Genomic DNA, 22,979 nt, shown 5'->3' with positions numbered 1-22,979 from the left:
CAAGACGGGTATGAAAAATTTCATAGGGAATAACTTCGCTGATTTCTGTTGACTGCAGCTTCCACTTGTTGGGGAAACGCTATTGATCACTCTGTGTGCTCACAACTTAGTTTCCTAGAAACTGTTGTTCCGGTATGAAAGGAATGGATAGTCATAAACCCCTCTGCTTTCTCTTGTTCTTCTACACTTCCATTCCTGTGGTAGCTTTGGCTGATTCTGGCTTTCTCATGTGATTCCAGTGAAGTCAGCCAACATTTTTCATTGGTGCTATGGTTGTGTCCCATGCACAGTTCTGGCTGCTGTAATTGTGCTGTACTGATCCTTAGTGCAGCTCTTCTGACAGATGCATGCATGTGATACTGGCTGGTGATTAGGCTTTAGGTTGTCACTAGAAAGAAGCAGCCAAATTCTTTTCTTCGCAGCCTCTTTGGTCTTCAGGAGAACAAGGTTTGATCCTTGAGACTGTTTACAGGTGGAGAAGAAGTCCTGTAGTACCAGGAATGGTGATATGGAGAATAATTCCTGAATAATTAGAAATCCAGGTTACATATGCTCTCAGTCTTGCAGCACCTCTGTCCCTTTTTGGTCCTCCGCTGTGTCTAAGGGGCTTTGAATTCTGTCTAACCCAGTTATGGAGACAAGGAATCCCATCTTATTAGTGGCTGGAGTTGCTTTCTCCAGCAGCTTTGATTCAGGGAGAAGGCAGTGGGTGTTGTTGGTATGAATGGTCCCTGCTCTCAGCTTCCAGGCTGCTGGCTCCATTGCTGAGCTGTCACATCCAGTTGTCCTACAGCAGCAGGTCCTACTGAGCCTTGCAAGAGTTCCCCTCTAGGGTGCTCACAGGCATTGCCTCCCTCTCAGCAACTTACATTTATCTCAATTCCTCCAAGCAGCTGAGCTTTGCAGCTGTCCCCTGCAACAAGAAGAGGATTGGTATGGGTTGGACAAGGATATGTGTGCTGTAGGGAAGCTTTTCCACACCCTTTCTTGGAGCTGCATGGGAGCAGCAAGAGGGTGTGCTCTGCAGCCCATTCAATGGCAGCGAGGTTTTAAGTCTTTAAAGTGCTGCAACTGCAGGTTTGGGGCGATGAAGTCCTAGTGATCCCAAAGCCTGTGGACTTGTGGTTGAAAGGATGTAATGATTGCACATACTACTACATGAAGAAGGATGCTGATTTCTAGACCTGCCAGAATGGTCATAATTTTAAGAAAAAGACAGTAGATTGCTGATGGATAACGTAGCAGTGAGACAGTAAAGCTGGTTAATAGATACCAGTTTGTGTCTCTAAATAGGTGATAGGTGGATTAAATGTCAACTTTGTGGATCAGGTTAATGTCAGGTGTCAGATACTGTGTAAGCTTCCTTGCATTTCCTTTTTATTTGTAAGATGTTTTTCCCTTTGACAAATCTATTAAAGTACAGGTTTGGCTACAGCATTTGCCTGCCAAGTCTAGTTTTAAAGTAAAATCATTTTTTCCAGAAATTGAGGCATAAAATAGCCTTTAATGAAAATGGCAACAGACACTTAACTCTAGCCCTTCCAGCCAGATGTCACAATAATGTGAACCATCAAAGTGAAAAGTCATTTTCACAGGTATCTTAAAATCTGTATTGACAGGAGGTAGTTGGTATGATGTGTAATTTCACCATATCCTTTGTACATCTTTTTGAAGATTGTGATAAAACCAGCTTGGTTTTGTTGGGATTTTTTTTTAATGAGCTTTGCTCCTAAACTGGGTAGCATTCCCTACTTTTGGTTAATTTACAGTGCCAACTAGAAATATTTTGTTAATGTTGTTGTTCAGTGAGTATGCCCCTGAGGCATATTTTGACATGCCTGACTCCCTTAGCTGCCTCCTCTTGCATGGCCTTGACTGTTTGCCTATGGCTTCATCTGTGCCAGGTATGACACAACCCTTTGCAGTTGCCAGTGTGAACAGCATGTCCTAAAAGCAGCGTGATCCAAAAGGGGAGGAAATGTTCTGCTCAGGGCCAGGTTTTGAGTGGCTTTGTTGAGATCCAGTCTCTGCTCTTGCAGTGGTTTTACAGAACATTCAGTGTATTCTTGACTGAAGACTTTTTTTTGGAGAACTTTGACTTGCTTTTATTAATTTATTCATTTACTTATTTTAAGGCCCTCCAGTGCTTGGCTTGTGATCCTAGGAGCTGTATTTTCATCTGCATGGTGAACAGGTGACCTGAAAATTCAATTGCCCATGGGACTGGGTGAAGTCAGCCTTCCCCCTTATCATATGCATATAAGATAGTGGTAGTTACTGGGCTGCCTGCATTTATTAATGTGTCTTCTGCCTGTACTTGTGCTATAACTTTATCCCCTGCCAAAAAGAGGATGATAAATGATGCTTTGGGTTATTCACAGCTTCCTTGAGAAAGATTTAAAATATGAGTAAAACATAAAACTGTTGCTCATCGAAGTTTGGTGAGTTTAACAATAACAAAGCAAAAACCCAACCAAATACATTGCCTTGAAATTTGAGCTGGGGAGAACTGGATTTATTCACTTATTGCTACAGTGCTTTTTTATGAAAAGAGTTTCAAATCCCAGTGATGAAAAGAACTTTATTTCTTGCTTTGATGAAGCAAATAAATCCTGAGTTGGATTTATTAATTCCAAATACAGAGCTGAAGTTTTCTGTGTCTTCTGATCCATGGTGGCTGAAGTTAGGTTTGTTGGATTCATACTGGAGAAGGCTGAAGTTGAAGCATGTGGGTTTAAACATATTGGAGTGGAATTGCAAGATTCTCTTTTGCACCTGAAGGAAGACCTAAGGTGTAATCTCAGCAGTAATCTACTCAGTTATGCTGTGCTGTATTTTTCCAATAATAAGTCTCAGCCCACTTCTGTTTTCACACTTGTTTTTGTTGATTGTTGTTGTTGTTGTTGCTGGTAGTGGCATCAGGTAACATTTGCAATTATGAAAAGACAAGTCTCAAACTCCAAGAGAATGGATAGTCATTATAACAAAACTGCAGCACCTTACTGTAAGTCGCTGGAAGCAACTCAGAACGATTTTATGCTCAATCATCCAGAAATCAGATCACTGTGAAGCAAGGAGAATTTTTGTGGAATAGGGGCCAAAATTTATCACTTTACCTTTGGAAATGCTTGAATCCCCTTCCATTTAGACGTGTTGCACCCTGCGTCCTTTTCAGCAGATCATTGGGAAAGGCTTTTAAACTTTAAGGTGACTTTCTAGCTGGGTTGTATTTAACTGATGGTTTTAACAACATAGGCAAGTTTCAGCCTCTTACTGGGACGCTGCCAGACCCCTGGATGAGGGAATATCTTGTTGCTCTTGCCTCTGCCAAGCTGTTACTAGCTCCAGTTACATCATTTCCAGAAACTCTAACTCAGTTTTGTCCTGAAATAAATGATCATTCATTTGTCTGTTGCTCACCCTTTCTTCTGTAATGCCATTTGCAAATGGCTTTCTTGACTTGGTGGCATTTCTGGGAACATGCTTTTAGGCTTGCCTTGCTTTACTTTGTATCAGTAACTCAGCTATTACTTCATTTGCCTCAGTAGAATGACTTCTGATTTGTGCACCCGTAGAGTAAGATCAGAATTGTCCTTTGTCCATAAAAGTATTTAAGGATTTCCAGTGATTTCAAATCCTTTGTGAAGTTTGACTGCTAATGAGAAATACATTGTTCTCTTGGGGAAAAGATGAAAATCGGTCAGTGAAATCAGAAATGGATAAAGCAGGTGAAGTATAAACATATATAATTCTTCTTTCTTGGAGAGCAAACTGGGAAAGATTAACGCCTGTCTTCCTTCATCTGGTACATTTCAGTATTTGAACAGAGCCTTGGTGTTCTGGATTTCTTTACTTCTTTGTTCAGTAACAACAGTTTAGAACATGCAGGTATTTCCTTAATGTGTCTGCTCAGAGTCCAGTAGTATGAACAAAAAGGTGGGTAAATAACACTGGGGATAGTTTGGAAGAAAACAGAAAACAAAACAAAGTCATATCCCTTTGTTAACTCTTGAATGAAGAAGAGCTTCTGTTTCTCTGCTACCCCACATCCTACTTACTAAAAGAATGTAAAATGTGAATAGGCCTAAAGAATAGCAAAAGAATCACTTCTTGTGTGAGGTGAAATTAAATAGAGTAGATCTGTACAGCTTGAAGAGGAATGAATAAAGGGGAGTATGATAAAGGTGAATAAAATTGTGCCTGACGTGGAGAAAACGAGCAGGAATGAATCACTGGTGGTTTTATACAGTTTAAAGGAAACAACATTCCCATGTGCACGGTACAGTTAAATTGTGGAGCTTTCTGCTGTATGGGTGTGAATGCAGAAAGTGTCTGTGCTTCCAGCAGCAGTTCCTGCTTTCAGGCTTCTTGCCTACTTCTTTCTCTAAAGTCACTTTGGAGCCACCAGGTGTCAGTTCACACAATCCTTCATAACCACAGCCCTTGAAAGTGCTTCTCAGACACCTGAGCCAAAGCCCTGCATCAGCATCAGGCTTCCTTTCCCTGCAAGGTACTGGAGGCTGCCATCCCTTCTGGTCAAATGGAGAGTCAAATAGGAGTACCTGCTTTCTTATGCCCATGATGGTCCTTCTCAATTTTTCCTGCAAGACTCCCAAGGGATTCTAGAGAAGTTTTCTTTTATTAGCTCTGGTCCTAATCTTAGACCTGCCAGGTGGCAGCAGGTGTACTGAGGTTTGTCCTTTCTTGCTTTCTGTTCTTCAATGCTGGTCTTGCTGGATCCTCCCCAGTAAAACCAAAATCCCACTCCAGCCTCAAACCCCAACTTATTTTGCCTTTATTTTAGCTTATACACTTTGGGTTAAGTAGAAATGGACCAAAGGTGATTTTCAGAGGCGCAAAATTCTGTTTCAAGTCCCTGGCCCTGGCCTACCCTTTCTGAAGGGAAGCACACACTAGGTACAGGCATGTAGATGGAATTTAAACCATGTGAACATGGCTCCTATTTCCTTTCTTGGAAAGGAATTTTGGACAAAGTGCTATCTAGCTATTTCTTTCTCTCCCTTGATTTAAGGGTCTAGTTTATGCACAGAGATAGCACAGGATGCAAAATTTGCTGCTCATCAAAACCATTTGTTGTGAAAAGGATATAATTTAGCTGATTTCTTTTTATTTGTGATGTTGATAATGTTAATTGTCCAAATTTTTCAGTAGGTCTCCAAAACCCCAATTCTTCCAGTTGCTGGTGTTTTGCATAAGGTTATAAAAACTGTCCAGAGAAGCATGGCTGTGGGAAATATGTTTTTCCTTAGCAAATTATTTTCAATGCTAAGAAATATGAAAGAAACAAATTTTGGTGCTTTGGAAATGAAAGTTCTGGAGAATTTTAGGTTTATGCTGCTGGGTCAGATTGCTGTGGTAATAAACTAAGTCCTCGTCTATGATTTTAAAAACAGCTAAATTCAATAATCTGATCAAGATACTTGGGTGCCTTCCACCAGATCCGGGTCTATGAGTCTGATGTTTCCCTCAGCAGACTTGATAACAAAGGTGAAGAACATCTTTGATTTGTACTTGGAGCTTAAAAAAGGGGGGGGGGAAAGAAACTTATTCAGTACACCACTGCAGAGTTTTAAAGAGCCTTTAAATAGGACACCTTTTCAGAATGGGATCTCTGGTATAGAAATTTTTTTTTCTTCCTTTCTCTTTCTCCTTTTGTTTTTGTTTTTTGGGTTTTTTGTTTGGTTGGGTTTTTTTTGTTAAATACAACTTGTAATTGGAACTTCTTAAAATGGCTTTGATGTGTCAAAACGCCACATAAAAAACATGACAAGAAGCAATGTAGAAAGCTGTTATTTTTTCCTCTGGTGGGTCAGGCAGGCAGAGATGTCTTGCCAGTTCTGGTTGATAAATCTTTGCTTCATTTGACTTAATTGACTTTGTTCCACTTTTTGCTGATGTACTTTAAGGCAGTAATTATCTCTGTTTCCACGACTTTCATTTGGAGAGCAGTAGAACATGGAGGGACTGCTCTTTGTAGGTAGGCTTAAATTTTCTTATCAGGCTCTTTGTATTATCTGGTAATATTGACTGTATCAGTAAATTGGGTTTTTCCTGTACAAGACAGAATGCATTATTCTGAATCTCCATAGATTTTGACTTCAAAATCCCCTTTAGGCCTTTGCAGCTTTGTCATCGTGTAAGTTTTTTTTATTTTTAAAAGCCTCAAGTACTAGAAGTTGTCCCTCCAAGAGAATAAAGATATGTCCAAAAATCTGCCATCTGGAGGAGAACATTGGGGGCTTCAGCCTCACTGTCATCTTTTCTAGATGCCTTGAAGATTACCCAAGCACGAAATTGAAAATTCATCTTCCTGTTTACCTATTACTGGGCCAATTAATTTTAAGTAGAATTTAAAAAGCGCAGAGAGCTGTTATTCCACAACCTCTCTCCCATGTTGCTGTCGTTGTGCTTTGTGGTGGGAAGATGTTGAAGTACAGAGAAAAACTTGTTCTTTCTACCTTTTATAACAAAATACCCAGTTTTCCACAGCACTTCTGCTTCAGTTTGTGTGTGTGCAATTTGACTGTAGTTTCCTGAGGAAATGTAAGACTATGCGGTCATGAAAGGCGTTTTGAGAGCCACAGGGAATGCGTCAGGGGCCAGGATGCTGTGGTGGTTTAGTGATGTGGGCAAGGACCTTGGAGTGGAGACTGCAGCACCCAGGGAAGGGCTGGAAGGGGCTGCCAGGGGAGCTGTGTCAGGAGCCTGATAGAAACACTGGGGACATACCTAAAGCTGTTGTGCAGTGGCTGCTGTGTGGAGGCACATCATCCACAGTGATATGGAAGATCAGACTTAATCAGCTCTGCTTTTCATGGAGCAGCTTGTTTAAATTTGAGGCTTTATGCAGGCTTTTGGACAGTTACCTGTGGTACAGATGGAATAAATTCACACACACATCTGACTGAGCCGTTCATGACACAATGATTTGTTTTTTCTTAAAAATGGAAGTGTGTCCTTCAGCGAGGTTTCTATTCATATCTTTCGTGTCCTGGCAGGCCAGCCCCTACTCCAGGCAGCATGACAACAAACTGCCAGAGAGCTTTTCTTTTTTCCTGTGTACAGCAGTAGCCAGGCTTTGTCAGGGAGCTCGGGCTGTCCCCGAGCTGGCTCCAGCAGCATTCCAGGAACTGGCACATGCTGGTGCTGTGGCAGCTGTTCTCTTCTGCACTGAGGCTGGGGCTGTTGAAACCTCATGTGCTGTAAAAACTAAAAAGGTTAGATGTAATTTTGTAAAATTTTGGAGGGTGACACTGTGTATCCGGTGCTTAAAACAGGTGGGAATGAGAGTGGAGGAGTCTGTAGGGTGGAAATCCAGCTGGAAGCAGTCCACAGCCTTCCCTGACACTAGTTGGTACTGATGATAAATCTTGGCTGGCACTTTGAAGTTGTTGCAAGTGCTTCTCTCTCCCTTGTCCTCTCCTTGTGTGTGAACCCAGTCGCTTCACCACAAAATGTATTAATATCTTACTGGGGCAAATAGAGAGGTGCCTCAGTTCTGTGGGTGGGCTGCTTGTAATGCCTTTGTCTTGGGGGCAGAAGTTTCTGCCCGTTCCAGGAGAGCCAGTGACAGCTCACGTGTCAGTGCACAGAGAACACCCTGCAGCAAGGGTGCTCTTCCTGCCTGTCCATCAGGAATGGAAACCTCTCATCTCATGTTCTTTTTCGTACCTTGGGCTTTTCCGCGGGTGTTGTTGCTGGAACACTGATGAACGTTCCCTTCCTTTTTGCCCGAGTTTACATGCTTAACCAGACCTGTGGCTGGTGCTAATTTTCACTGCTTTGTTAACTCAGAGAAAACAATATAGCTGTGCTTAAAAACAGATGGTGCCAGGCCTCCAGTAAGAGAGGAGGGAAGGGGAAGGGGTGGTAAAAAGCATGTTTTATGCCCTGGTCTCAGTGCAAAATAGGCTGTAACCTGCTACCTTTGTAAAGCAGAAATTAGATGGAGAAAATGTGCCACAGAACATAAAATTGCATCTCAGATTTGGTTGGTTTTTTTTGGTTTTTTGGGTTTGGTTTTTTATTTTTTTATTTTTTTTTTTTTTTTTAAATCAGGTGCATACTGCTAGGTTTTATTACTGCTGATAACTCTGCTCTTGGTTTTGAATTAATGGCAGAATGGGAGATGTCTTCATAACAATAGGAGTTCTTGTCTGTGCTGCTCTGTCTGCGAAGGAAATCTATAGGTTTAGTGGCTTAAAAGCAAAGGCATAAAAAATAACAAGGTTACACCCTGCCTGCATTAGCAGCCAAGGGTTGGAGCTGCAGAATAGGATTTTCTTCAAATGCAAAGAGCAAGTGTGCCTTGTTGTGGGTGTGAGAGTACCAGCAGCATTTTGGATCTTTGAGTGCACTGGTGAGATCATGGTTATCATAAAGGCTATTATCATGATGAGACAATTATTCAGCCTACGCAGTGGGAGCCTGTGAGAACTGGTTGATTCTGATTAGTGCTTCTTTCTTTTTTTTTTTTTTCTCTGAATAGTATGTGAGTTGTTCATTTGCTGTTCACAAACACAGTTCTTGTGATGCAGTCCAAAATTTGATTTTCATTATCACTGTGTCTGTAGACTCTGCCAAACTACACAGCTACTCAAACTGCAATTGTACTGGATTGTGGCCTCTATAGCTTTAATGTTTGATAGTCTGTCTTTATGCAGCCTGTGAGTACCCTTCAGAATATACACTGTAACTCTAAAAAAGCAGCTCTAGGGCTAAAAATCAAATTTTAATATTTTTGCTGCTTGCTGCTTCTATAAGCCATGTAATATATCCTTAGAGGAGATGCATTATCAATTACTCTGATTTGTCTAAATAGCTGTAATTTTATGTAGTGGTTTTGCAAGTTAATGCCAAAAATGTGGCAGTTTCCCTAAAGAGTCCATAAAAAGTCTTGATTTTGAGTGTGCTCTAAAACAGAGCATCTTAATGTGTAAGGATAAAGTGGTGCCTAGGACGCCATATGATTATGAAATGCTTTGGATTGGGCTGAAATGGACCTTAAAGATCATCTTGCTCTGATCCTTCTTCATGGTGGGCACTATATGCGGCTGATGGGTTCCTTGTAGTTCCCTGGGTCTGCCTTTCAAAAAAATGGGGGTTGTGCTTCTCTTTTTCCAGTCAGTGGGAACTTCACCAGCCTACCACAAGTTTTTGAATATGATGGATGATGCCAGTTCCCTCAGGGCCTGCATCTCATCAGGTCCCATGGACTTGTGCACCTTGGATGGTGTCAGACAAGATCTTCTGCTGTAGTGGGCACTCAGTCCCTCATTCTCCCTGTCCCTTCCTTTGCCTCCTGGGACTCCTGCGATGCAGCTGGAGCAGTTGTTGGTGAAGGGTGAGGCAAAAACCTTGTGGAGTACCTCAGTCTTCTCCATACCCATGTAACCCCGTGTCCTGCTTCCTTCCACATTTTCCTAAGTCTTCCTTTTATCACCAACATACCTATAGAGGCTTTTCCTGTTGCACTTGATCTTCCTGGCCAGGTTTAATTCTATCGGGGCTTTGAATTTCATAACGTGATCCCTGGCTGCTTTTCTCTCTATCCTTCCCAAGCCACCTGTCCTTGCTTCCACCCTCTCTAGGTTTCGTTTTTGGGGTTGAGGTAATCTGGGAACTCCTTGTTCATCCAGACTTCCTGGTGTTTTTGCCTGGCTTCCTCTTGTTGGGATGCACGGCTTCTGAGTTGGAGGAGGTGATCCTTGAGTATCAACCAGCTTGCCTGGGTCCTCCTTCCCTGTGGGGGCTTTATCCCACGGTGTTCTACCAGGCAGATCCCTGAAGAGGCCAAAGCCTGCTCTCCTGAAGACCAGGGTAGTGAGCTTGCTGTGCTCATCCTCACTGGCCTAAGGATCTTCAACTGCATTTTCTTCAGAGTCCATTTACGTGCTTTTAATTTAGAGCAGACTTCTCAGCATACTCTGTAGTTCTATATAGTTTATTGAGTTTAATTCCTCATTATTTTTAGATGTCAGGGATAAAAGCAGATTTTTTTAAATTCTATTTTTGATACATAGAAAAATACCTGTCTAAGACTTTCAAACTTGCCAGAATAATTCAAACACATCACCGTTCTCTTTTGATTTGTATCTTCATTTAGAGCTCTGCTTCTGACAATGCAAAGCAGTTAATGGTCATAGATTTTTACATTAAAAAATACATTTGTCAACCTTTCTAAAGTATACAACACTGAAATCAATAAAATAGTTTTGTCTCCAATAAGGTTGAATTAAGAACCGACTTTTGGAAGCTGGGATAGCTTTTGTACAGTGCTCATGGGATGGTCACAAGCAGCACATGTAAGAACGACCAAGTGGATCGTAATACATATTTTACAAAGGAAAGTTATAAAGTTTCCATTCTGGTCCCTTGCATGCTTTTGCAGAGTTTCCCTGTTGTTAAAAGTTCTCATCTCACTCAAATCTGGTTGCTCCAATTGAAACTTTTTACTCCTATTACTATCCATAGTGAGGGTGGAGAACAGACTATTTTCTTCTGGCTTTGTCAGGTTTTGATGGGCTTGAGGACTGTTGCCATGTTCCATCAGTCATCTTTTCTTCAGGCAAAAAGAGGATGCATTTTACAGACTTCTGATTGCTCTTGTTGCTTCCCAAATATTCATATCTTCCTGGCAGCAGAGTAGCAAAAGTCAGTCACAGTATACCTGTGGCCTTGCAAATACTAAATAGAAGAGAAAGGTGAATTCACTGTGTAGGCTGCACCTTCTGCACTCTACTCTGCTGCTTGTCTGTTGTCCTGCATTGAACCTGCAAGGTTTTATACCCTGCAGACAATACTGAAGAACAGTCCTTACTTGTTCTCTAGCCTGTGAAAAGATTTTTTCCTCCTTATTTTCACTGAAATTCATCTGTTTTGATTGGGTTTTTTTCCCCCCACACCATTCCTCTAGTCTTACTTATCATTTTGGTCTAAAGTTTTACTTTAACATGCACATACTTCTAGTAGTTTCATGTTTGCATTGGTAATAAATTTTTCTTATTGCCCAAATCATTAATAAAACATTGGAGAGAAGCAAATCCAGGACGGACTCTTGCACAACATCCATCCTTTTTGACAATGAATGTTAATAACTTGTTCCTGAGTTCAGTCATCAGATCCCTCTTGGATTAATCTAACAATCTTTTCATCAACACTATGTTCCCTACCTTGCTTATGAGAATACGAGGTACAAGTAACTGCTTTTCTCCAGTCTCCAATGCCGGTCAACTTTCAATGGAATAAAATTAAATTAATTTTATACAGTTTCCTCTTGACAAATCCAGATTGATTGCAGTTCATCCCAATAGCTTCCAGATGGTGACAGATTCAGATACAGGAGATCTCTAGGACTGGAAGTTTACAATTTTATTATCTCCTGGTTTTTTGAGTTTTCTTTCCTCGCCTTCGTCTTTCAAGGTACTTTCTTTTAGTACTAGTTTGATCTTCCAACAGTCTTTTGCTATCCTGCCTGTTTTCCAGAAAGTCTCAAAAAAAACCAACCAAACAAAAAAACCCCCAAAAAACCCCAAACAAACAAAGAAAAACCCCAAACCAAAAACAAAACAAAACAAACAAACCCCAAAACAAAAAACCTAACCAAACAAAATAAAACCTGAAAAATAAAACCAAACCCAAAACCCAACCCAGAACATCAAAAAACTCTACTGGCTGGAATTTTATCTTAAGCCTATATAATTCCCGTGTCCTAGCATGAACTGCATGGAGTCGTTGTTATGTACCCTTGTTGTTAGCGCCCATTTTAGTACCCTTGGAGCTGTTCTAGGCAACAGTTCTTGTATGTTCTCTTCTGCTCTGTGAAGCATTGATTAGTTAAAGTTTATGTTTGTTAAACATTTTAGTCAGTATTTTTTCTATCCTTGAAAGGGGAACAGTGCCTTTATCCCTGAACAGAATTTCCCGGCAAAATTCCTCTTTCTCAGCTCCTCCACAAACTAGTTTAAAACAAATCACAGGAACAGACATTTAAAAAATTCTAAAAAAATTGAAAAATAGTAATCTTTAGTTTTTACGTAGGTTTGCCTCCAGTTATCTGGGTTTGCCTGTTTTGGGGGAAAAAGGAAAAGCCAGGAGGGTTGGTGGGGGGAGACAGGCAAACGAGCAAGGTTCAGTGCTGGCTGGTATTTGTCTTTGCTAAGAGTTTATGGATATGCACGTCTAAAGATATTTATTCCTAACCACAGATTCAGGGAAGCATTCAGGGCTGTTTTCTGAAGAGGAGCAGTTTCAGAGTTAAAGCAATAAATTCTTCACATCTCCAGCTGACAACTTTTTCCTAGAAATTTAGTGCCTGAAATAGGACACAGTGTTCCAGATGAGACCCGTAGCAAAGCTGTGTAGGAGAGAAAGATTTCTTTCCTGTGTCTTCCAGGCTGTTACTTTTGTGTTTACATCCCTGGTGCATAAACTTGTGTTGATGAACGTTGTTTGCCGTGCAATACAAACTAAAAAACTCCCCCTCCAACTTTATCCTCAGCTGTTTGCAGTCAGCCCCTCTAAAGCAGGAGGAATACATTCCCTCCCACCCCCTGTGTAGTGTATGTTCAGCTTACAGGCAGATCTGGGCAGGAATTGCCACATTCTGTTGTTCTGAACAGGGCACTAGCATTACCTGGGCTTTCAGGCATCACATCAATGCACCTATCCTGCGATAATTATAATTATTATACAGGTAAGTGGGTTTTCTCATATGCCCACTTGCTCTTGCTAGGCCAAGAAAGAACTTGGCCTCCTGTGAATATTAACAGCTTTATGTGAAATTTATGAAGAAACAAAATATTTCTCACTTTTTTTAGTGGAAGTGATTTTTTTTTTTTTGATGAATCTTTCATACTCACCTTTCTTGCTTCAAAGCTTTCTTCCAGCAGGATTTTAGTATCAAGGTACTAATAGCTGTAATAGCTGGACTTTGTTGTTTGGTTTGGGATTTTTAGGTTTTTTTAGGTTGGTTTTTTTTGGTTTTTTTGAGGTAAAATATACATCTCTGTTTCTAAAATTACCCTGAGGGGGTTTTCATAATACTGGTTGTTATTTTAAGGAAACTGAGAATTTTCGCATACAATTGTTTTAAGCATGAATTTGTAGATTTTATGACTGGTATATGAATTTACTTAAGAGGAAGTGAGAAAAATGTCACCTGAAAAATAGGCATTTGATACCCTTCTGCCTCTTTTTACTGATTGCTAATGATTCTGCTTTTTTGCATTTTTTTTTCCTATAAAAGTCAACTTACTGCTGCATGGAGCGTGCAGAACACTTAAAATCTCAGGCAGCATGTTGAGATTTTAATGATTCCCTGACTTAATTATGGAGACAATCCTTTGGGAATGAGGCAAAGATGGTCATTTCAACATAGGAAAAGGAATAATGAATAATTAAAGAATCTAATTAAATGGGTTTCTCTATGCTGGAGTGGGTTGGAGGTTTCTTTTTTGCTTTTATATTTTTGTTTCTAATATTTCCTTAAAGGTTAAGAATTTGTGTGTATACTGGCAGGGACTAGTGCCTTCACTGAAAATTCTGCGCTTAGTTTGGCTTAAGAGGGAAGTCTGCAATGCAAGCCAGAGTGAGTAAATATGTGTTCCGTACTTGCTGAGGGAGCCTTGGTCCAGCACTCAAATGTGGCAGTGATCAGGGAGAGGCTGCAGCTCTCCTCATTGGCTCACACATACCTGTTTTCCTTGTCTTAGGAATACTGCATGCTAGCAGTAGATTTTTTTATGAATCCAAGTAGTTCAGAGAAATTAAAAAGGTAGAAAATCCCTCCTACCCGACAAACAAGCCAAGGAGGCGTTTTTCTTTTCTTATACTTTCTGCATTTTTGCACCACAGAAGTTCCACAAAAAGTTATAAAGCTGCAAGTCTTGGGGCAGCTGGGATATGCTGGCAACTTCAAAGAGTCTTTTTTGTGACCTTGGCAGATGGGTCCTTTCTTACACTGACTCAGCAACTTTTTATATCAAAATAAAATAAGTATGTTGGTCATAATGTGCAGAGCTTGGCAACAGGAAAATATGCGGGCACTGGGTCACTCAGTGCAGCTCCCTACTGTTGGCAGTGGGTGGAGGGAATAACCCATTTCAGAAGGTGATAAAGTGCTGCTTTTGCCCAAGGTTAAAAGTACATTTCCTTTTGGGGCTCTGTTGTGGTAGGGAAGGTTAAATTATATTTTCATGATTGCAGTATGTTGTTAAGCGGAGAGGCCTGTTACCCCTGGATACACATTGTGCAATCATTTATGGAAAGGCTCATTTGGTCAAATTTCCTTTTAGCCTAAAGTATGTGCTTCTGACTCAAACCTAACAAAAATCAAAGAATACTAATTAAAGGGTACTGGAAAGTGATCTACTAACTGCAGGCAAAGGTGTTGCATCTATTTGTGACTGATGCCATCCCACTCTGTTTGGTAGCCTCATTTGCTTAAGCACATTCACTTCCTGGCACCTTTGCATGTTCTACAGTGGTTTTTTAATAAAAGCTTTTCGTATAGCTTTTATTATTGTGAGACTGCTACTGCTCCAAAAAAGAGACAGCAGGCGGGGGGACTTGATGCTGAGAAACTTGAAATACCACAAAGACATTTTCTGCTGCTGTTTTGGGTTATTTTTAAACCACTCTGAGACAGGGAGTTTTCCATCTGAGATGAGCAGGGAATAACTCATCTTGTGTCTGTTTGGGGGCTGGATGACCTGGCAGAGGAGCTTCTGAGAGCCACCACCTTGATACCTGCTTTCCTTATGCTGGAGGAAACCCCAGCTCGGGCTCAGTGCTCACTGGATGTGTGAGCAGATTGCTTTCGTGTGTTGGAGCAGAAGTTAACAGATGCAGCAGTGATTAATTGACCACTCAGGGTGAAGTTTGTAGCTGAATCATAAAGTCCTGATGAATGGCATTTCGTGTTTCCTTTTTTGAAGCTCACCAGGATGGGATTGATCCTCCTATCACAGACAGCGTTCAAGTTCTGCGCGTGGGAGTGCAAAACTGGTACCGAGCTTGCTATTGCACTTATTCCTATATACACAGGGGTGGCCTTTCCTGTCTCTGTTGGTGCTATTTGCAGACACATCTAACAAAATTTCCAGCTCAAAACTCAGTTTGGTGCCCTGTAGTGCCATTCCACTGACCTCTTGTTTGCCCTACAGTGGGTTGCAGTAGCTAGGAGAGCATGGTGAACTAGGCAGAGAGAAGTGATGACAGTAGGAATCTGAGGGAAGTTAATATTCTGAATATACAGTTTCAGAACACCATTGCATAGTTCCAAGTGAGGCTTGAAAATGATGTCACTGTGATCTAGTGTCAGTTTGGCATGTAAGTTCTGCTCCTTCAGATGTGCGAAACCAGTTTAATGCCATTTCCTAGCGATCTTTTGTCAGCATCCCTAAGACACTGACCCTAAGACCCTGTATGAAAGTTTCAGTCCAGGCTGCAGTGTGGTGTTTGAATTTCAGGGGGAAAAGGTAGAAAAACAATTTTATAAAAGTGAAAAGCAATTTTATAAAAGTGCATGCTTGTTGCACTTTCAGTGCTTCCCTGTAAATACAGAGTTTTAGCAATATTATTCTTGGCAGAGGACGAATGGGAAGAAAATTTTTGGTGTGTTTGCTCTGCAACAATTTGGAGGTTATGTATCTTTTTCTTACCAGTGTTCCTTGCATTGGATAAATTTCCTGGGCTGCTCGGTGGTTCCATCCACAAACCCCCACAAAATCTATCTTGCAATTAGCGTGCCTCTATAAATAAGATACGTCAGTACCTTTTCCTCAGTTGGTTATGAGTCAGAGATGAAACTCTTTACACTGTCTTCACAGAAGAGTTAATATTAATTTGTTGCTGTGAGCTCCCTTTCTCTGTGTAGGCCTCAAACAAAAATCACCCTGTTTAGAAAGTCAGGGTTGAAGATCTCCAGTCCTGGGTGCTCTGCAGTCTTCTGAAGTCCTTTCTCCTCTGCTGGTGCATGAGCACATTGTTTCCCTCTCCCGGTTTGTTTGCAGGAGGAATTACCATGCTTGCGTGGTGGCCTGAGACAGCTGAAGATTGATTTCCCTATTTCCCCTGCCCCTGAAGCCATGGGCTGAGTGAGCCTTGAGTCAGCTTTTGAACTGTCCAGATTTACAGTGCAAGTCTTAAGGGCAAACAAAAACCTGTAGCAGTTTTCTTTAAAAGTCATGCCTCCAGCGTGAAGTTAAAATTCACAAACGTGTCAGCCATCCTCTTACTCTGAGTAAGCTGGACCACAGGAGGTGTAATTTCATCAGTTAAGCCAAAATGTGTCATCCTTGCACAGAGAAATAGTAATTTTGCACTTCATTCTAGGAGCTCAAAAGTGACTGCTGCTTTGATCTTGTTTCAGCTCAGAAGGCAGGTGATGTGTCTGGAGAGGGCTTAGGGAAAAGCATATTCCATGATTGTTTTCTGTGTGGGTGTTTCGGGGAAGGTTTAAGGGGTTTTTGTGGTGGTTTGATTTAGTTTTGGTTTTTGTGGTGGTTAGTTTGGGCATGGGTTTTTGTTTTTGCAACTGTTATCATTTCTACTTGAGTTTCCAGTAGGAAATTTAAGAAGGGTCATTTAAGAAGTCGTAAGCCTCTGGCCTTTATCACTGCATCCCTGAATTTGTGTCATTTCCAAAGCATTTGTAAGCTCTTGTGCCCTAAACAAGTCAAATAAGAAACAGAGCATAATTCAGTACAATTCCAAATTGTATACTGTAAATTCAGAGGAGGTAAGGGGTTAGCACTGTAACTAACAGTGGTGTATAAAACACAGTTTAAGTATTTTCCTGCTCTTTAGTGCATACATCCCTTTCTGTCTGTCATGTTTCCCCAGTTTCTTTGGGATTGTTACTGCCAAAGTAGAATTCTGCTAGGAGAAGCAGGTGATGGGAGAAACTCAGTGCAACAACACAGAGAAGCCAAACAAGCCTTAACCTTTCTTATTTCCTATTCATTTGCTACGTAGTGACCTTGATCTTCTGCATCTTTGGAGATGGGTCCATCCTATCCTGGACATCAAATGTGTGAATAGGATCTGACAAGTAAAGCAAGATGCCAAATAAGCTTGTAGTCTTGTTTGGTGTTGTGTGTTTGATTTTGAGACACAAGGCCTGCTAGTCTAACTAATGAGCAGATGAATCTTAAAAGACTCATTAGAAAGGTGTTTATGGTTAACTCATTTTCACAAGGAATTTGTTGGGTTTTTTAAAATTTCTTCTGCTGAGTCTTCTCCCCAGATGTTATTTTCATGGATTGTTTTTATATTGCTAGTAAGTCTTGTTGGTTTTTTGTTTTTTTGGTTTTTTTTTAATTCCCCTTCTCATTTCCATTGCTTTACTCAACATAATCCAAAGCAGGGCAATAGTGGCATTTGGTCTGTACCAGAAAACTCAGAAATTAAGATTTTAAGAGTAGCCTAACAAGAATTGGGTTCACTTCCCTCCATGTGTTTTCCTTACCTTTACTCTCTGCTATTTCTAGTCTACCTATAATGCTCTTTTCATCTTCGGGAAAATGTAGCATACTTTGTTTACCAGTAAAAGCTGTCATAGTGACCTTCTAGCACTCTGTGTGATTAGAAGCCTTTTTGGATCCATAGTGATCTGAGAAGTGTAAAGAGTGAATGTTTCTGTGGTGTTCCATCTTACCTAAGACACCTCAGATTTTCATAAGTCTATTTTTTGGCATTTTCTCAGTAAGCCAGTATTTTCATGAGTGTCTATATTTTTTTTCCCTACTGCTGTATAATTTGTTTAAAAAACCTGTAAAGCTGATAGTACTGTCTTCACTGTATAAGCTGCTGAGCAGTTGATGAATAAACACAAGTAATTACATTGTGAACATCTTTTCCTCCTATAACTTTTTGTGTTTTTTTTTCTAAATCCATCCCAATGTTGTATGCTAATGCTGTTTTGCAGTCTCTTGAATCTAGTTTTAGCAGTGGGACTAGTATCTTAAACTAAAGCAAAAGACACACTTTCAAGCTGATAAAAGTCACTTCCAGCCATTATTATTATGACTTTGTGAGCAGATGAAGCTAAGTAGACATTATCCTTGTGCTAACAGAAAGTGTAAATTTCCCATTGTTCAAGTAAGATACAATTTATCATTCTTTATCAGGACCCTATGGATTGTGCTGAAACACTCATTGGCATTTCATTAACTTTGTAATTAAGGGTGAAATCAAATAGCTTAATTATTTTTCTGAAGTCTGAAAAGAAGCACTTAATGAAGATTTCCAGTACCCAATTCCCTGGAAGTGAGTTATGACATATCTGGCATGAAAACCTTCAAACTTCATCCAGCTTTCATCTGGCAGTGCCCTGTCACCTTCCAGTGAATGGTGCCAGTTCACCACTTCCCCAAAAGCAGGATTTGTACATACACAGTCGCTGTTCCACAGGAGTCTGAATCTTTTACTCACACTTTGCTTGTAGCCTCTTTTCTCTTGGAGACTATCCCAGCCTACAAGCTACACAAAATCTCCCTAGTTAGTATCTCTCCAACTATAAGGGATTTTTTTTTTTAAATCATAGCTAAAAGATAATTTCTCAAAACTGTAGCTTAAAAAGGCATTTTCTCTTTCTGAAATCTAATTTTGGAGGAGAGTTTGGACTCTGTAGTTCAAGCAGGGATTGTAATCCACATAATAAAAACATCTGCATGTTATGTCCAATTGATTAATTAGCTGAAAAGATCCTTGGGATGAAGCAGTCTTGGCTGACAGATAAAATCCTCCAATTTATGCATATCTCAAGGGATTGGGTGAGTTCACTTATTATCCTCATTTCTTAGCATTTATTCTCATTAATAAAAGCTCGGGCTGCTTTCTACCTGCCTAGAATACAACCTGTGCATAAGGTGGCACTCTGGCGTTTAAGCCGGATACGTGCATGTTATTCTCTGTGCCAGCATTTTTTGAAGTAATTCTTCAAGTATCTTAACCACCTAACACTTGATAATGCATTATTTGTATTTTCGTTTAATGAGGTTATTTAGGCATAAATTACAGGCTGGTGTGGTTAAAAGGCTTATAGGACGTCACAGGATTAGCCAGCGAGCGGTGAATGACAGCAGCATTCACTTCAGCTGTGGCTCAAATAAAGTTGGTTTCCTAAGGCAAAGACTCATGAGTCTTTCAAATCCAGATGAAAATGTGCTGGGAGTAAGAGGGATCCAACTCTATTGAATTTTGTTGAATCCACTTTCAGTTCTAGTTCTGCTGTATTTTCTAAGCACTTCCGTGCTAATAACTGTGTTCTGTCAGACAGGGAAACTAATATCAACTTTGTTTTACAGAGAAAGATCTGAGCTTCCAAGAGGATAACTGGCAAGGTCATGCAGGTAGCTTGTAGGCTAGAAAGTAAAGCTTTGGGTGCTTTTTCTTTGCCTTTTAAATTTTTTTTAGTTTTTATTTTAATAGGCACTAGGTAGTCTTCCATTTCCCACCGAAACCTGAGCTTACTGTCCTTCTTGAGCTACTTTCTTCAGCCCCCATAAATCAGGAGCTTGGCCAGCTTCTCTCTTTGGTAGGGCTCCTGGGCTGGAGCAGAGTCTCTTCACTGCTGCCCTGGGCATCCTTGAAGAGCTGGGCCAAAATCCAGGTGCCTGCCTGAGCATGGCCTTCGACAGCTTGCAGTGGTGCCTTGCAGTTCAAAGCACGGTCTGGGGTGCATGCTTTAGAAATATGTTTATTCAAGTCTCTCTAGAGCATAGAGAAGTGGGAGTTTTTTTCAACCAGTTGCTTCTGGTTCAAAATCAGGCATTGTCTGGAAGTGCAGCGTTCCTCTTCCCACAGCTTTCCAAAGGGAGCATTATATGAGGCTTCAGGAGTCTCCCAGTTGTGGAGGGGGAGTCTGGAGAGTCACATGGTGGTGTACAGGTACAGGAGCTTTGCATGCACACAGAAACCCTGCTTTGACTGCATCAGGAAGAAAATCCCTAAGGTCACGCAACCGTGGCCTCCATCCTTGAGCATTTCTTAAAAATCACTCCAAAATAAACAGCTTTTTAAACCTGGTTTGTTAGCTTTTGAACAGGAGACAAACAGTGCACTGTGAACAGCTGCCCTTTGGACAACATACCATGCGTTCAAAGTAGTTTCTGTTTGGGAGATTTAAAAGATTATTTTTCTTTTAGCCGTGTTATGTGAAAACTAAAGCATGTTGCCGGCTGGGCCTCAGACACCAGAATTCAAAAAATGTCTCTTAAGTTCAGGGGAAGAATATTTTCAAATGTGTGAGGCATCTCTAGATTTTATGTTGCCCTGAGAAGATTCAGGCTTATTCTCTATTTGCACTTCAAATTTAAATTTAACTTAATTTTTATAACATATTCTGGTGTTTTCTTTCTGGAAAGAAATGCCAGTACCATGTAAAATACACTGGTTTCGCTTGGAGAGACTTCTGGGTTTAATCTGAAAGAAATCAGACTGCCTTAAAATGCTAATCTTCGTTACAGTGAAGCATGCTGCTAGGAATACTGGGAAAGGTTAAAAACAGCAGTCTTGAGGCAAGCTGCTGATTGTTCATATTTGTGCAGGAAAAAATATGGTTCCTTATTTACTAGATGCTCGCTCTGTGTTCATCCCGGTAAAAGATCCTCCTGCAGGCCTTAATACTGCTGCTATTTTACCTCCCATAATGAATATTCAAAAGCTGCAGTCATTGAGGACTCAGGTGGCAAAAATAGTAAGATGATTGAAGCAAGTCTTGACATAAAAGCTTAAAAGTACATTTCCAACTACATGGAGATAGTGCCGATTTCCCTTTCTGACCACGTAAATGAGCAGTGCCAGAAAATCTCCCATGAATTAAATGCCTATTTCACACACCAGTGTGATTGCATCTTTCTTTCTGTGTGATGTGTTGTAATAAGTATGTTTAAAAAAAAAAAAAAAAAAAAGGAGAAAATACAACAGGGCTTTCTGTAATCCTCTCTCACAATATGTATTGGAATTGAAAAATCAGAATAAAGGACACACTGTTAAGATATGGCAATGCATGCATTGTTTTCTACATAATGCAGTCAGAGTCTCCATGGTAAAAAGAAATTTTTATTTTATTTTTTTTTGTCACCATCAGCAGTTAACCTAAAGTAGGAGCTGCTCCATTTCATTATAGGTTAAATGGCTTACTATACAAAACTAGCTGAGAGACGTACAACACTAACGCTGCATTTTTTAAGTAGGTTTTAAAAACGTGCTTGAAGATCAGTGAAGAAAGAACAATGCAGCATATGTTATTGTTCTGGAATTTTTTTTAATAGAAAGCGCTCCTTTTCAGCATTCCCCCTTCAGTGGAGTCACTTAGACACTTCCAGCTGGTGGCAGGGGATACAGCCATAATACAGCTTTCTCTGTCCCAGCTGTCTTTTTCATTACGTTAAATGCATTACGATGGCTGCACTGCTTTGCAAAGGTTCAGGTGCAGAAAGGTATAGGAAGAAATCTGCAACTATGTGTTTTTGTAGTGACTGCAAGCTTCTGCGAGATCTCTGAATCCTGAATGTGTTCCTGGCTCTGGTCACAGATCTCCTTCCAATCACTGGAACATTTGCTGTGAGGGCTGGCTAAAGGTGCCCGAGGAAATCACCTTTTACAAGGGAGCATTGTTGTAAAGGATTTTTAATGCATTATGGCTCACGCAGCATCACAGTTAAAGAAAAACAGGGATTTAGAAATAAATGCTGAGGAAGAAACTGAGAAAAAAAGAAAACACAGGAAAAGATCCCGGGATCGGAAGAAAAAGGTATCTAGATCTGTGCCAAATTCTGAACAGGGGTTCTTTTGTTTTAATTTTCTTACCTTGCAATTGAAGTATTAAAAGCTTGTTCTTGCCTGTGACTTGGTAGCTGTCGGAGTAATTTGTTAACATTGTAAAATATCATTTGTAACCACAGCTGTGGGGTTTGCAAAGCAATTGAATGTTTAATTGGATATTAGTTGATTGCAGTGATGATGCAGAAGGTGTGCATTCCTTTCCCACTTATGTTACTGTGATATGCAAACTGTCTGTGAGTTGAAAATAGTTTGTAACCATCATGTGCGGGTTAATGCTGAGCTTTCTCGTAGGTTTAATAGCAAAGCATAGCATAATAGTTCAGTTTTACATGCAGGTACTTAGAAAGGATGTGTGTAGAGGCAGATTTTTTTTCTTTGTGTTGGGACTGTGTCACATGTTTGGCTTCTGAAACATCCATTTTTGGGATAATGTAACAGAAATAAGGTGTTTCAGTGTTTCTCTTTTTTCTTAATGGTGAGCTGTTTTACAGAATTGAGCTGTAGCAGTCTGTTATTAGCAACTTTCTTTTGTTAGAAAAATACGTGGCTGAGATTACAGAGCCTGGTTTTTCTCTGCTGTAGATTTGTCTTAGCTGCAGAAAACCCTTCAGCAAACGAGGATCTGAAGAAAATTCAGTAGGCACTGCATTGCTCATTGTTCAGGTCAGGAGCTTCTGTGTGATTCCAGGCTCACTGTTTCTCTCTAAGGTATAAAGCAAAATAGTTATGGTTTGTGGCATAATGACAGATAAAGAGGCCAGTTACTTTGGCAGCTCTGAAGATGTGTCCTTATAAATGACACCTTGTACTCTGCTCCATAGAAATAAGGCCCTGCCACGATTTCTTGTCTTTGCCTGTATTTTATGATGTTTTTTTTCAAGAACACATCAAGGAGCCAGTTGCCTTTACAGAAACCTGGGCATGTAGTATTTCTGTGTGCCTTTGTGAAATCCCCCTAAGGGGGGGATTGGATAATCTTCATATGCTCAGAGAAGCGGTGCATGTGCTTCCTAAACGACATGTAGATTTCCTCTAACATATGTGCATCTTTTGGTTGGGCGAGAGTCAGCATTTCCCTGCCCTTTTCTTTTTTTTTTTCTCTGCCATGGCAGTACTATACATAATGAAAAGCACTGAGAAACCCACTGCCTTCTGTTCCAGCCAGC

General features: G+C 40.5%; 1 protein-coding gene across 9 annotated transcripts in view; it reads left to right on the top strand.

Moving 5' to 3' along the window:
• Window positions 1-22,979, top strand: part of ANK3 (ankyrin 3) — a 291,984-nt gene that overhangs the window by 75,173 nt on the left and 193,832 nt on the right. For 2 of the 9 annotated variants that reach the window (XM_066191663.1, XM_066191660.1), the window contains exon 1: window positions 19,611-21,781. The exons of 1 other annotated variant lie outside the window; for it this stretch is intronic. In XM_066191663.1, the coding sequence (XP_066047760.1) occupies window positions 21,668-21,781 (114 nt within the window). In that variant the 5' untranslated portion in view covers window positions 19,611-21,667. Of the gene's footprint in view, window positions 1-19,609; window positions 21,782-22,979 lie in introns of those variants that run through there. 6 more of the 9 variants (XM_066191667.1, XM_066191666.1, XM_066191669.1 and 3 more) reach the window with 5 other exon arrangements.

The sequence above is a fragment of the Chamaea fasciata genome, unplaced genomic scaffold (assembly GCF_029207755.1).
Source record: "Chamaea fasciata isolate MVZ Bird 193981 ecotype frontalis unplaced genomic scaffold, bChaFas1.0.hap1 SCAF_9, whole genome shotgun sequence".
In the NCBI taxonomy this organism is placed as follows: Eukaryota; Metazoa; Chordata; class Aves; order Passeriformes; family Sylviidae; genus Chamaea; species Chamaea fasciata.
Note: the sequence above shows the minus strand (reverse complement) of the source record. Positions and strands in the feature narration are given on the sequence as shown.